The following is a 14,590-nucleotide window of genomic DNA, read 5'->3' on the forward strand; positions in this document are numbered from 1 at the left end:
GGCGGTGGTGAGACCTCTCCTCAAGAAGCCTGCCTTGGACCCAGCTGTATTGAACAACTTTCGTCCAGTCTCCAACCTTCGCTTTCTTGCGAAGGTTGTCGAGAGTGTGGTGGCACATCAGCTCCCTCTGGTCCTGGATGAAGCGGATTATCTGGACCCTTACCAATCGGGTTTCAGGCCCGGGTACAGCACGGAGACGGCATTGGTCGCTCTGGTGAATGATCTCTGGAGGGCTCGGGATAGGGGATATTCCTCTGTCCTAGTCCTATTAGACCTCTCGGCGGCTTTCGATACCATCGACCATGGTATCCTGCTGTGGTGTCTCAGGGGACTGGGAGGCACGGTTTTTCAGTGGTTCTCCTCCTATCTCCTGGGACGCTCGCAGTCGGTGTTGGCAGGGGGGCAGAGGTCGACCCCCAGGACTCTCGCTTGTGGAGTTCCTCAGGGGTCGGTCCTCTCGCCTCTCCTGTTCAACATCTATATGAAACCGCTGGGTGAGATCATTCGTGGTTTTGGAGTTGGGTATCATCAATATGCTGATGATACCCAACTTTTTATTTCGACCCCAAACCACCCCAGTGATGCCCTCGCTGTGATGTCCCGTTGCCTGGAGGCGGTTCGGGTCTGGATGGGGAGGAACAGACTTCAACTCAACCCTGACAAGACTGAGTGGCTGTACATTCCGGCTTCCCGGGACACCTGGGATGTTCCATCTCTTTCTATGGGGGGTGAGTTTTTACCCCCTGTGGATAGGGCTCGCAACTTGGGAGTCCTCCTAGATTCACGACTCACTTTGGAGGATCATATAGTGGCCGTGACTAGGGGGGCTTTTGCCCAGGTTCGCCTGGTGTGCCAGTTGCGGCCCTATCTGGACCGGGAGGCCTTATGTACGGTCACTCATGCGCTCGTGACCTCTCGCCTAGACTACTGTAATGCTCTCTACATGGGGCTTCCCTTGAAGACTACTCGGAGGCTCCAACTGGTACAGAATGCAGCCGCGAGAGTTGTCTTGGGAGTTTCCCGGTACTCCCATGTTACACCTTTGCTCCGTGAGCTGCATTGGTTACCAGTTGTCTTCCGGGTAAGGTTCAAGGTTTTGGTTATGATCTTTAAGTCCCTACATGGCATGGGTCCGCGATACCTCGAGGACCACCTGCTGCCGGCGTCGACTCCCCTCCGCCCTGTGCGTGCCCTCAGAGAGGGCCTCCTCAGGGTGCCTCCGGTCAAGGAATGTCGACTGGTGGCCCCCAGGGGGAGGGCCTTCTCTATGGGTGCTCCGGCATTATGGAACCAACTGCCGGTTGAGCTCCGGACGGCATCAGACCTCCGATCCTTCCGTCGCGGGTTGAAGACCCATTTATTTGAACTAGCGGGTCTGGCCTGATGGGGGTATATGGGTTTTTATAGGCTTGTTATTATTTTATCATTCTTGTTTTAACTTGGGCATTGATTTAATTGTTTTTTAATTTTTGTATTGTTATTTATATATGCCCTGTGAACCGCCCTGAGTCCCTTAGGGAGAAGGGCGGTATAGAAATCTCAATAAATTAAATTAAATTAAATTAAGTGCTGCCTTAGCCATGAAAGCCAGCTGGGTGACGTTGGGTCCGTCACTCTCAGCCCAACCAACTTCACATGGTTGTTGTCGTTATGGGGAAAGTAAGAGGAAGAAGGTGTGTTGCATGTTTGCCACCTTATTTGTAAAAATAATAAGAGGCAGGATACAAATATATGAGTGAGTGAATGGATGCAGAGGGCACAGCCACAACCAGGACAACGTCAGATTAAAGAGATCTGAGTCTGGAGCAGGAATGAAACCTGAGTAAATGTCTCAGACATGACCCTCCTTAGTTCGCACAAAGAGAAAGTGAGGGAGGGGAAAACACATTTACACTTGCAAGTTTGTATTACTGTAGATTTCCAATAAAAGTAGTCCTGACCTACATAAAATTGTATCCCTAGCATGATTTACCTTGAAAGGGTGACAGCGGCAACTTTTTTTTTCCTTCCCTGTATTATCAGAGGTACCAAAACGCAACCCCCCTCAAAAATAGCATTTATTGATAAGCTGTATGCATTTCAGCCTATCCCTAGGTTTCCGTGTGATGCGTCAATATGTTGTTAGCAAAAACAGCAGAATAAAGGGGACTTCCGAAATTGATTGCCTAAATGCGTTGCACTTAGTCTTTGACCAATGACTTCTTGGCATCCAGTCTTAAATCATGTTTCCACTACTTAGATGCAGCCCGGTAGCCAGGTTTTTTGTTTTTTTTTTAAACTAAATCCATTTTGCATCTTAGGCAAACAATTGTGCCTCTCGCTGTACCTGATACAACTTGGTGATACTTTCTCTACAGGGATCATTTGCTGGCCCAGTGGATTCCATTATTGGCAGAATGTCCCCCGCTTAGTCGGATGTATGAAGAAAATGCTCTTCTGCGCGATCGCATGATGGTCAACTCCCTCATCCGAGTCTTACAGACACTGCAGGACTTCAACATTGTCTTGGAAGGGTCACTCATAAAGGGGGTGGATGTGTAACATCTAGCTCGCAGACAACTTCGTCTTTTCCCCCCTCACACTTCTCTCCTTTCCTTGGCCAATGAAATGCATCACCTGGGCAGAGGGCAAAACCTGTGAAAATGGAATTGAGGGTGACCATATCCTGCTCTGTGTTTAGATCAGCTTGTTGGTGAATGGAAGTGGCTGTGACAAGACTCACACACGCATGGTCTTCATACTGACCTGCCCCAACACTGCAAAGGAGCTCAGTTGTAGTATCATAGTTTTCAAATGAGAGGTTTTGTATAAAAGAGTATTTTCATGTGTTGATTGTGTGTAAATAGGCTATCTTCCTTTAGAAATGCTAATTTTTTTCTTAGAATCAGTGTTCCAGGGCCAGGGGTGGGGATGTAGCTTAAAACAACTTTGTAAGGGAAGAGAGGAAGCATTACTTGTGCAAAAGGGGGAGGGGGAAACCACTTCATGTTGTAAATATTGTACAAATGTAGTGGGGGTGGGGGAAGACTCTGTTGCAAAGGTAGCCACTGCTGAACCTCTTGTGAGTCTACATTGTTTGCCGCTTCCCCAAATATATTCATTTACTGTAGATTCAAACTTTTTGTCTGTGCACTGAAGCATCTCCATATAGTTTCTTCATCTTCCTGACGGATCTTGTCAGTTAGCTCAAGGAGTCAATTATTTTTAATCCTGAGCGATCCCTCTAACACGAACAGGAAGATGTTTTAGAAATTTTGCCATTGGAGATGATAAAAATAAGAAGAAAAAACAGTATTAATAATTGTATCTGTTAATTACATGTTCAATTTCCTTATTCCGGCCACAGACATATTTCTGCTTTTATTTTGGGGCTAACAATGCTTCTTCCACATTACTTTCTTGAAAGAGTAGAAAGAAAACTTGGAAGAAAATGTGATGCTTTGCCATCAGCAATTTAGATAGAGTTCCTTAAAATGATTTTGAATAAATAAAAGACTGTAGTCAATCTAAGCTTTGCTTCATCTCAAGTTCGTTTTGTTGTATAAGTTTGAATTAGCCTTGCAGCATTGCAGAAAAGGTTTATTTCACCTGGTTTATTTATTTTCTGAGTTTTGCTGTTTTTGCACTGTGGCAGATGGATTATATTTGGACAAAAACAAACCAGGAATAAGCTAGGAAAAACCATACCATACAGGCCTGTTAACATTCCAAACCACAATAAGAGTAATAAACTATACCCAATGCCCTAATTAACTACCATTTAGCCTCCACCTATATGTCATGACAACCCAAAACCAAATCATAATGCGTTTAAGTAATGTGTGAATTCAGCCCATAAACCTGTGTCTATTCCCTCTCCTGTATTTAGAACAGTGGCATTTTGTACATTGCTTTACTATATTGGAGAACTTTCCTATTTGATGGTGTGCTCATATTCTCCTCACAGATTCCGCACATGAACAAAAGCCTTGCTGCAAAAATTGTAGATAAGACCCCCACCCACATCTGGTTATTATGTAGAAACAGCCTTCCATGCTTTTAAAGCCGATAGTTACAATACTGTACCTGTGTGGTTTGGGAACTAGTTTTCCATTGCTCCTTAACACACCATTCAAAGAACATAAGGCATATATAGTCATTGGGGAAACAATGGTGGCACAGGAAATGGACTGCAGTGTAATTTCTCCCATGTAATCCTAGCATCCATAAATTACCCTGGGAGGCATATACAAGTGCATACAATTCATTGCAAGGGAATTTGGCAAGAGAATTGAAAACCGGCTTTTGAAGGCCAAGAACTTCAAATCCATCAGGGGTAGGGGTAAAAGAATCTCCACACAGCTACTGCAGGAACAAAACAAGCATCCAATTATTCCTTGCTATGAACTTTATCCCACAGTGATCAGAAACTAGATCCTGAAATACCACAATGAACCTCAAGCAGATCCCTGCGTAATATTGATGCAGAGCATGTGTGTCTGTGGTCTGACATGATTTTATAGTCATTTGTCCAATGAGCTAAGATGCAATCCTAATTAAAGCTGATGAGAAGAGTATGTGTAGGAGTTACATCATTTTCCTTACCCGATACTATACTTTTTCAAAAAAAAATTCAAACTTTAGCTCTTGGCTTTAACCTTCTCATAAGCACTGAGAATTATTGTAATTTGGCACCAATCCTCACCTTACCCCCGACAGGAAAGACTTCAGACTGTGATTCTATTTAATCTCCATTTCACCTTTTTATATTTCTGGACCTTTTCTTAATGCTTCCAAAATGAGGATCCAGACTCAGATGGAGAAAAGGAAGAGAGGCTGTCAAAAAACCCGATAATGTGTTTTGCTTTATTGCATGTTACAAAACTGCCCCAAAGCTGGATCCTAAGGCTTGTTTTCAATAGTATGGCATTAAAAGAAAAAGGCTAATGCTATTTGGGTGACTTCATTCATTCCAGGTGAACCAAGAAGAGAGAGCTGGATTGCTCACCAAATTTCTGCCCCATTTTTGCATCCGTGGCTCTTGTTTGCAATTCCTGTTCTGCTGTCAAGATATTGATGTGAACAATGTTAAATGCATTATTCTTGAAAGTCAGTCCAACATCTTCACTCGTATGTAGTGCTCAGCATCTTCCCTGACAATGTCGTTTCTGTTTCACAGCATATGAATGGTGGTGTGCAAGGAACATTATGTACAGTATATTCTTTTTAGGCAATAAAGTACTGTATAAACTATGTAGTATTATTACATCCTTGAGGTATTTTTGAAGCATGGGATTGACCTCTAATAGACTAGTCTGTTTGATGACTTCAGGAGTGCAGTTTTTGGTGACTTCTTACCTATAGCGTGCAACATTTTCCCTCCTTTAAACAGGCAGTGCTGATCACTTGGGCCCAAGTGATTCAGTGTGTCAAAAACATTCAGAAATCATGAAGAGTTAGTTCTCAGAACGGCAAGGCTCATGCTTTCTAAAATTTAATGCATCCTATTAATATCAGTGTTAATTAATTTTTAGAAGCTGAATATTCAAAGTTACCAAAGCTTTCTGTTAACTTACAAAGTAAAAGGAAGAACGCTATGTTTTTTCTTGTATTGCTATGCTGGCCTAGTTTTTTTTTTAAAAAAACAACAACAAGAAGACCTGAGAGAACAGAATACAGTTGAGAAGTAGATTAATATGTAACCATAATGAAATTGTTTTAAATTGCAAACCTTGCCACTGCAGCCCATTTGCTCAAAAGGTAAGTTTCACTGTGTTAAATGAAACTGACCTCCGAGTGAAGACTTTTGGGTTTGTGCTGTTTAATTGTCTCTTCTGAATATGTTGTCAGAATATGCTTGTGATTTTTTCATTGATATCCACCCTCCCCAAGCAAAAGTGTCTATCACATAAGGAAATGTTGTGTGTTAAACTTGAAATGTACAAAATACCTGGTGTAGTTACTAAATAATTCATTTCCCCCAACCATTGTTTCTTCAGAATTTGTTGCTATTTTATCTTTCACATTAGTAGATTAATCATGATTGGATAATATTCAGGAAATGAATATTGGTTGAAAAGTATTGTTATTTCAAGCACTTTAGCATACATATCACAGACTAAAGCGGGTTTGTTTTTATCCAGGGTTTGGATTAAAACGAAATGCAGCTTTTCATGCAATGGTCTTTACAAATAAAACTGTGAGAATAGCAAAATGTGTCCTGTGAGATTTGTTGTTGTTAGTTGCGAAGTCGTGTCTGATCCATCGCGACCCCATGGACAACGTTCCTCCAGGCCTTCCTGTTCTCTACCAATTTCTGGAGTGCATTTAGGCTCACGCCTAATGCTTCAGTGACTCCATCCAACCACCTCATTCTCTGTCGTCCCCTTCTTCTCTTGCCCTCAATCTTTCCCAGCATTAGGCTCTTCTCCAGTGAGTCATTCCTTCTCACTAGATCGCCAAAGAAACCAGAAAAAGAATTGACAGATATGCTGGGAATTCTGGAATATTTATACGGTTTATAAATCACCTTGGCAATACACAAGATCAAACCTAGTTAAAAAAACCTAATATATAAACATCTGGTTCAGATTACAGGAAGACTATAAACTCTGTTCTGGATTATTTGCTGTTGATCTGATGAAGAGGTATTAAAAGTCATGCAACATATGTACAATTTATTTGAACAGCCCACACAGTGATAATACAGAAATTACTAATGACATGTTAACTTTGGAAGAATTAAATAATGGACCTGAAAGTTATTAAAGGCTTGAAATATACTGCAGGAAGACAGAATATTTTAAATCCTTTGTTTCAATCTTTCTAATGAAAGACTGACATGGCTAGTTTCCACGTTGTATTACTCTGTTTTTAACTGTGGTTTGTTGAAACTAATTGCATAGGGTTTCAGCAGACATAAAATGGGTGGACTTGCAAATCAATGATGGCTACATTATGCATGAACCAAGCCATTGTTGTGTTAATCCAGTTTTACCATTTGCCATTTAAATTACCATTTCTGAAGGAGGTTTTCTACTTTCATTTTTCCGAATTTATCCATTGCCAAGTTCCAGTTGCTGATGGCTGTGCTTCAGCTCATAAAATTGGCCATTTGTATCCATTTGCCCATAAACACAGAAGAGCTTTGAATGAGCTCATATTTCAAAGCTGACATGTGATTGATGGGTGTTTTGTAGAGATGATACCCTCATAAAATATGTAAGGTGATATTTAGCATAAATGACCTGTCAAATGCTTAGAAATCATTTGTCATAATGTTGTTGAGACAATGGAGATCAAGCACATAGTCAGGATTTAATTATATTTTAAACCTAACTTTAATATTACTTTTGCAACTAATTCAGCTTCCTTTTTGTGAGGGTCTAATTTATTTTCCCAATTTAGTCAATTTACTTTTAGATTTCCTAGGTGGCATTCAAGTTCTAACCAGGCCCAAATTTTGCTTTGCTTCAATGTTTAGTCTAGGTTGGTCAAGTGCTAAAATCTTGCAGCCTGCACAGTCCCCAAAACAGGCGGGAACAATCTTTTTGCAGAATGCAAGTCTTGCTTAAGCATTTCATTCATTAAGCCCAATCAGAGTTCCCCAGAATTGACTCAGTCCCTCCCGAGTTGTATGTATGTGCTTGTATGTTTTAAGGAGTAATCACTTCACCTCCTTAAAATCCTTTTGCCCCCCCAAGCTTTCACCCTATAAGGAATTCAGAATTTGATCCACCCATTGCAATGAAACAAGGAAGCAAACTCAGTATTACATTTTAGTGTGTCCGTTTGACCATGGACATGCAAACCATGGCTTAATGTTTTTATATTATTTTTGTTAAAACTTAAGATACAAACTAATATAAAGGAAGAAAGCAAAAAGTAGAAGGAAAAAAAGATGAAAAATAAAGTGACTTCTGATATTCCTCACAGCAATTACAAGTAAATATTTTAACCTCTAAAATTACGTATTATTCTTTCTATAATCTATCCTATCATCAAAACCACAACTACAAGCTCATCTTTTCTCATTTTTATGCAAAATCTCCATAAGAGTCTTCCAGTAAATATGTCCTTTCTCTCATCAAAGAGTACAATTTACCAAACTTAACAACTTCACCAGCTTTCTATTGTGGCTATCTTCCGCCACAATAGATAGCGTCAAATCTTTCCACGCATATAATAGTTTTCTGTGCATATAGTAATACTGCCACAGTAGTCATATGTTGAAACAATCTTCCTTGTGTTTTTGTAACTGCTTATCCATTAAAGCAGAAGTCCCCAACCTTTTGGGCACCAGGGACCAGTTCCGTGGGGAGAGGTTTTTCCATGGACCCAAGGGGGCATGGTTTCATGTACTGCCTGCATCCCACGGATGGGGCTTTGCTTGTTTGCACAGACTGGTTTCTGGCATGCTGCGGCCCGGTGCCAGTCTACAGACTGAGGGTTGGGGACCCCTGCATTAAAGCTTAATACTATGAGTGAGTACAGACTGCATGAAATCTTTGATGACAATCTTGGACACTTGAATAATAGAACAAGGGTTGCTATTACGGTACCGATCATGAACATTCACACCTTGGTTACTACCCAGTGGCATTACTGCAACAGACTATGTAAGGCTGGTCTTGAAAAGTACTCAGAAGCTTCAACTGATCCAGAATGCAGTGGCACTTGGAATTCTGGACACACTAAGGTTCACATTGCTGTTCCACAAGCTATACTGGCTTCTCAGTGCAATTCAAGGTTATCCCTTTAAAAGTTTATATGATGTACAACAAGGGTCTTCAAATTTGGCCCTTTTATGACTTGTGGACTTCAACTCCCAGAATTCCTTAGCCAGCGTGCCTGGCTGACTAATTCTGGGAGTTGAAGTCCACAAGTCATAAAAGGCCAAGTTTGAAGACCCCTGATGTACAAGAACCCCAAAGCAGGTTACTTGCAGGATCATCCATTTTGATCATCTCTGCCCATCCCATCAGAAATGACTGAAAGGACACACTCCAAATCAACTCTATCAAACAGTGTCATTTTGTAAGATGTGGGAATTCCCTATTGTGACACTCAAGATCCAGAAGCCCCCAATCTTAGACTTCAGAAGATCTGTCTCTTCCTGAGGCATTAGGGTTGGGATGTTAGAGGAGCCCAAATTACACGTGTTTTGTGCTGTGCAATATTATGCAGCACCTTCATTTTTGTGCGAGGATTGTTACTTTGGTTTGTTCTAAAAGTTTTATATTTCTTTTGGTTAATAGTCATTTATACAAGATGGGCAATCATATGAAATTTCTAAATATAAAAAAAATGTTAATGCACATTCACTACAGTCCCAAACATCCATAGCATAATTTTAAAAACATATTTACATGCCTATTCAAACAAAAATGCATATTTGATTATCTCACTTTTATTATTTTATAATAAAGGCAGCCAACTTATCTAATTGTCTTTCCTCCTCCTATTTTCCCAACAACCTTGTGATGTAGTTTGGGCCTGAAAGAGTGTGACTGGCTCAAAGTCACCCAGTTGGCTTTTATGCCTAAGGCAGATCTCAAAGTTTCCCACTTTCTAGGCCAGCCTAGCTCTTATATTCAGCGAAAAACAATCAGCGAAAAACACAGACAATCCTACTGCTTATGTGCTACCAAGTTTTACACAAAAACATAAAAGCACTGTTTTAATGCTGCATGTTTTTTAAATCACATTTCTATGGCCATGTTGAAAGTTTTACTAATATGGTGCCTCTGTGAAGAAGCACAGCATCTCAGCTGATTTTGTTTTAAATGGGAGTTGCAGTCCAATGCCTCCAAAACAAACTCAGCTTGGAAGGAGATCTTTTAATAGAGGTTCTCCACTTATGCACATAATATTGTTTATAGCTTGACACAGATGTGAGAAACAGACCTTTACTGAGAAAGGCATCAGCTGTCCTTTTATAAAGGTAGAAAATAGCTGTTGGGGGGGGTATCCTCTGCCAAAATATGGCTATGGTATATTTATTATCCAGACTTACAGTACAATTTCCTTAGACACTCAAAATGCTACTGCAATTCTGGATTGTACGTAAACAAGAAAATTACACATTAAAGGAAATACAATAATGAGAAGCATATGTGAAAATAAAGCTACAACTGAATGCTTATCAGATATGGCCTCTAGTAGTTGATTTGGTGAAACTGAAAGTGAGAAGACAAAATGCTTGATAGTTAAAGTAGAGCAATTTGTTCTGAGTATAGTGACATTGTCAGAATTTGGAATTAGTCGGTTTGAAAGACAAGCTTGTCTCATGTGCAATCCTCTCAAGTATTATCAAGGCTTGGTTTAAACTCAATGAACTTTTAAAATCTGTCAAAGTCAAAGCAGTTGACACTACTTCCTGAATCAGCTGTGCATGACTGCATAAACTGCTCTTAACAAACTTGCAGCTCCATTAAGTTACTCAGAGCTTAATTCTATTTACTTCTTTATTTGAATGTGTTTTAAAGATAAAAGCCTCTCTCCTGCTACGCATTTTAAAAGGAACCAGAATTATTTATGCAAATTGATGCCACATAACATTGCAGCAGTAGACAGAAAAAATGAAATGTCTAAGTTCAGAGCTTGCCAATGTAAGTTTAGATTAAATAAAAAACTAGTAATTATTTCAAAGCTTTGAAGTAATAGAACTATGAAAAAATTCTTCTTTATGGTATCAAAAAGGATAGAAGTTAATGGAAAAGTCTCTCATTGTCACTTGTAATTGGGATCCAATTAGAAAGGATTACTTAACATTGTTATCTTTTAAAATTGCATGCATAGGCAACAGGGGGTCAGTGATGGTCACTGCTAGACAGACCAGTGTTCAATCAACTAAATCATGCTTTGTGTGATCATGCCTTATGGAATAAAACATTAGTGACTGGGTTTATACCCCAGACAATTAATAAACCAAGCTTTATCAAGAACAGTGCTTCAGTTCAGAAAATAGGCTAAACCTAGGCCAAAGAAACCACATAGTATATTGTGTGTAAACTCAGTAATTAGTTGAGTGGTTGAAAAATCTGTTTGAGTTGCAAAGCCCCCAGATTCAAGCCCTGGAAAAGTCACTAATAGAAACTCTACTGAACTGTTGTTAGGTGACTCACACAACATAGTGGATCATAAACACAGCCTTCTGAATTGTGGAAATGCAATTTAAAAACTACTTGGGTTACACCAAATATTGATTTCTCTTTCTCTTTTGTTCATTTGCTCTCCATTTTGTTAATTGATCAAAATAAACCATTAACACTATTTCTGAAAACATTAATTTACAGCATTTTTGCACAACTGCCTAAAACTTTTGCCCAGAACTGTATGTATATATATATGTACAATTAGATTTGCTTCCAGTATTCATGTAACTTTTTCCATGCAAGACTTGGAAAAATTATTTAAAGCTTTTCCTAAACGCGTTTAAAATTCAAGATTTTTACAAAAAAGTGTTGCCCACCACAACGTTACCTCTCCGAGCATCCAGGAGGGCTTCGTCCTGCCTTTCCTGCTTTGCAAGCCGCAATTTCCAATGCTAAATCTTCCCCTGCGATAAAATAAATCAGCTTTTCTCCAGGAGCCAGAAGTGTCGCCCAGCGTGGTAGGAATGCCTAGCAAGCTCAGCAGGTGCTTCCAAAGCAGTCTGGAGGAGTCTCATCTCCTCGCGACAGCTATTATCTGCCTGGGGAAATGGAAGCCTTCCCTTTTTGCAGATGCAGCTTTCCCCGCCTGAAGGAATCGCAAGGACTGCATTCACAAATATCCCCACAGCAGCGGCCGGCGACCTCCCTCGCACCCCCTGCGACCTTGCCCCAAATCTACCCGCCAATTGCTCGAACGCTCCTCCTCCAGTCGTTGCCTTCACGCCTGACGTCGCCTACGTCACAATGCCGAGAACCTCCCTTCTGCCTTTCTCTCCCAGGCTTTTCGCTCGGCCCTTTTCTCCCTTAAAAGGAAGGACAACGGTACGCGTATGCAAAATAGCTCGATTGAGAATTCAGCCGTGGGAACGGCGCATGCGTACACCGACTACAAGTCAACCCAATGATTCCAGATCTTGCCGCTCTCCCTCCAGACGTAGGAGCTAGACAAGGAGGGTGGCGTATCGTGGACCCGGGAAGCAAATTGCGGCACACCAGACACGCTCGGTTTGTTGGAGGTAAGGGAATTCGGTGTTTGTCGAACGGTTCGGTTCGTCTTGGCATTTGTTGAAAGAGGCGTTCCGGAATCGGGATTCTGGCAAGTTTGGGGTCCCGCGTGCAAACGCAGTTTTTGAAAAAGCTAATCTCTAGGAAACTCACTGACGACTGAGGAAAATACTTATTTTTAGAGGAAAGGATCGATTTAAAGTATTATCTCTACTTTGTTGGAGGTTTGAATGCACATCATTGCGGAAAAAGATGAAGCGGTGGAGGAAGCGGTTGATTGCATTGTTGTGAACATGTGGCCAGTGACAACGACTTTTTTTTTCCCCCGGAGAAAAAAAAAACAGTTGAAGAATAAAGTGCTTTGGAGACCAGATTGCTGGCTGTACAATCCTAAAGGGAATGTTACCTTGTGTACACTTACCTAAAAAGTACATTCTATTGGACAAATTAGGGTTTACTTTCAGGTAAATTGTCCAGTGAATGTTTTAATGGAGTTAGCGGTATCCACCGTGATTGAACGAACCCTCCGGCTTCAATTAGTGGGTGATAAACTTTTTAAAAACAAGTTTTCGAAATCACGCAGACGCTTCTAAACAAAAAAAATAAGGAGAAAGGGGAAGAAATGAAAACTGCAGGTCCACGTATCTTCCTTCACTTCAGACCAATCCCGGAGAACCTAACGAATGGAGGGAGGCATCAGGGAGCAAAATACTATTATGGAATGATGGCAGCCACCGTTTGCTCTCATTCGGGAGAGTATTGGCGGCCAGAGTAGCGTGGTCCGTTACAACTATGGACGCGGCGTTCGCGACGAGGAGAAGCAAAGCGGGACAGGGGGTGGGGAAGAAGGGAAGGCGAAGTTTGTTACAGATTTTCTCTTCGGGATTCCTAAAAGCAGGAGCGGAAACTTCCGAATTCAGAACCACGCCGTTCGGTTTCGAACGCTTTCCGGGCCCTTCGAAACGAATGCACCTGTAGACGATGGGTTTGAAGAAAAAAAGAAGTTGTGACGGCGGGACAGAGAAGCGAATGAAAGCCCGGGGTGGGGTGGGGTAGGGTAGGGTAGGGGGGCGTCGATCTGCGCTTCTCCAGGGAGGGTAAACAGCAGCGGGATGGCAAGGCGGTGTAAGTAGTAGATCTGAAGCCCGACTGCGGCTTCTGAGATTCGCGGCGGAGGGAGGGAAAAGAATCCTTGGTAGGTGCGCAACCTGATGTGCTTAGCAGGTCGTAACGTGTTTTGTTTTTGTTTTGTTTAGTATGCGAAATTCTTATTTAAAAAGATTTCCAAAGATTTAACTGTTGCATAGATTTCTCTCATTGGTCGCCGGAGCTGACTGGGTGGTGATAGCGATGTGTGTGTTTGCTGCTGGTGGCGGGGGGGGGGGGGGGAGAAGCAGAGCCTTGCCGTCTTCAAAGCCCAACCGGAGAGGAGAACGAACTCCCGCGGACCGTCTCTGGAGATCCCACTTTAGATCTCTCGGCTTCTCTTCTGCGAAAGCCTCCTCGCTTGCAAAGCCTCCTCTGTGTAGTTCTCCCCCCCCAACCCATCCCGCCGGGAAAGGCGGCCGTTCCTTTCTAGGTGAAAGAGGAACCGGCCTTTTCCACCCTCTGGTGAAGGCGAACAAAGGGGCTGCCATGAGCATGTGGCTCTCGTGCTTGGCGAGCTGGGCGCGGGAGTTGGGCCCGTTCTCGACGTCCGCGCCCCGTCGCCCCTGACGTGGACCCTCTTGAGGAGAGGACCGAGGCCGGAGTTTGGGGGTTGGGGGCGAGTCGGGCGCGCCTTCTTAGCGCCGCACCGCCAGCGGCCTGAGGACTTTTTCTGGGAGGTTAAAACTTTCCGCGGCGCTGCCCACCGCGCGAGGTACGAGAAGAAGGAGGGCGTGTTTAGGTGCCTGGAGAGCAGGAAGCGGCGCCTCCGACGGATGGGAACGGAGCGGAGGGGATGGTGGGCACGGCACCCGCGCAACGATCCCCGCCCACCCGGGGATCGTTGTTTGAGAGACTTCGGGGGCCACGGACGGACGGGCGGTTTCCTTTGGCGGGCTGTTGGTGCGCGCTGCGCTCCACGCCTCGTGCGCCTGTTTATGGGAGGTCTTGTCGAGCTCGCCTTTGAAGGCGGAACTGTTGCCATGTTTGAATTACGTCAGGGCAGAGCCATGAGGAGGAACCAGTTCTTGGTGAACAGGGAGACCGCGCGCGCGCTCGCCCGCCCGCCCGCAGCCAGCTAACTATTATCCCCACACCCACCTACTCATCCTCACAATAAAACTCTTCTTTCCTACCCCCCCCCCGCATTCCCGGTAGCTACGATTGGGGTGTGGGGGTGTGTGTGAGGGAGATCTTTAATGACCTGCCGCTGAGCGAGAGGATGGGACGGGGAGGGGGCAGCCCCCTTCCCTCCCTTTTGTTCTGCGGCAAAAAAAACTCCTGGGAGTTAAAGCGCAGCTGGG

The 14,590-nt window shown here is 42.9% G+C and overlaps 2 protein-coding genes and 1 long non-coding RNA gene across 5 annotated transcripts in view; 2 read left to right on the forward strand and 1 right to left on the reverse strand.

Moving 5' to 3' along the window:
• Window positions 1-5,468, forward strand: part of DENND5B (DENN domain containing 5B) — a 138,158-nt gene extending 132,690 nt beyond the window's left edge. For all 3 annotated transcript variants that reach the window (XM_083365149.1, XM_083365147.1, XM_083365148.1), the window contains one exon: window positions 2,358-5,468. In XM_083365149.1, coding sequence (XP_083221275.1) covers window positions 2,358-2,541 — 184 coding nt within the window. In that variant the 3' untranslated portion in view covers window positions 2,542-5,468. The remainder of the gene's footprint in view (window positions 1-2,357) is intronic.
• Window positions 5,469-5,625: 157 nt separating this feature from the next.
• On the reverse strand, window positions 5,626-11,862 carry LOC310641859. The gene is made up of 3 exons (XR_014492785.1): window positions 11,815-11,862; window positions 11,464-11,674; window positions 5,626-6,429 (listed from the first exon to the last, which is right to left on the reverse strand). It is a non-coding gene; the product is annotated as an uncharacterized lncRNA (long non-coding RNA).
• Window positions 11,863-12,044: 182 nt separating this feature from the next.
• The window catches only part of SINHCAF (SIN3-HDAC complex associated factor), a 35,060-nt gene continuing 32,514 nt past the window's right edge, over window positions 12,045-14,590 (forward strand). The window contains exon 1 of the mRNA XM_083366785.1: window positions 12,045-12,151. The gene's annotated coding sequence lies outside the window, so the exon portion shown is untranslated. The remainder of the gene's footprint in view (window positions 12,152-14,590) is intronic.

The sequence above is a fragment of the Vipera ursinii genome (genome assembly GCF_947247035.1).
Source record: "Vipera ursinii genome assembly, chromosome: 6".
NCBI classification, from domain to species: Eukaryota; Metazoa; Chordata; class Lepidosauria; order Squamata; family Viperidae; genus Vipera; species Vipera ursinii.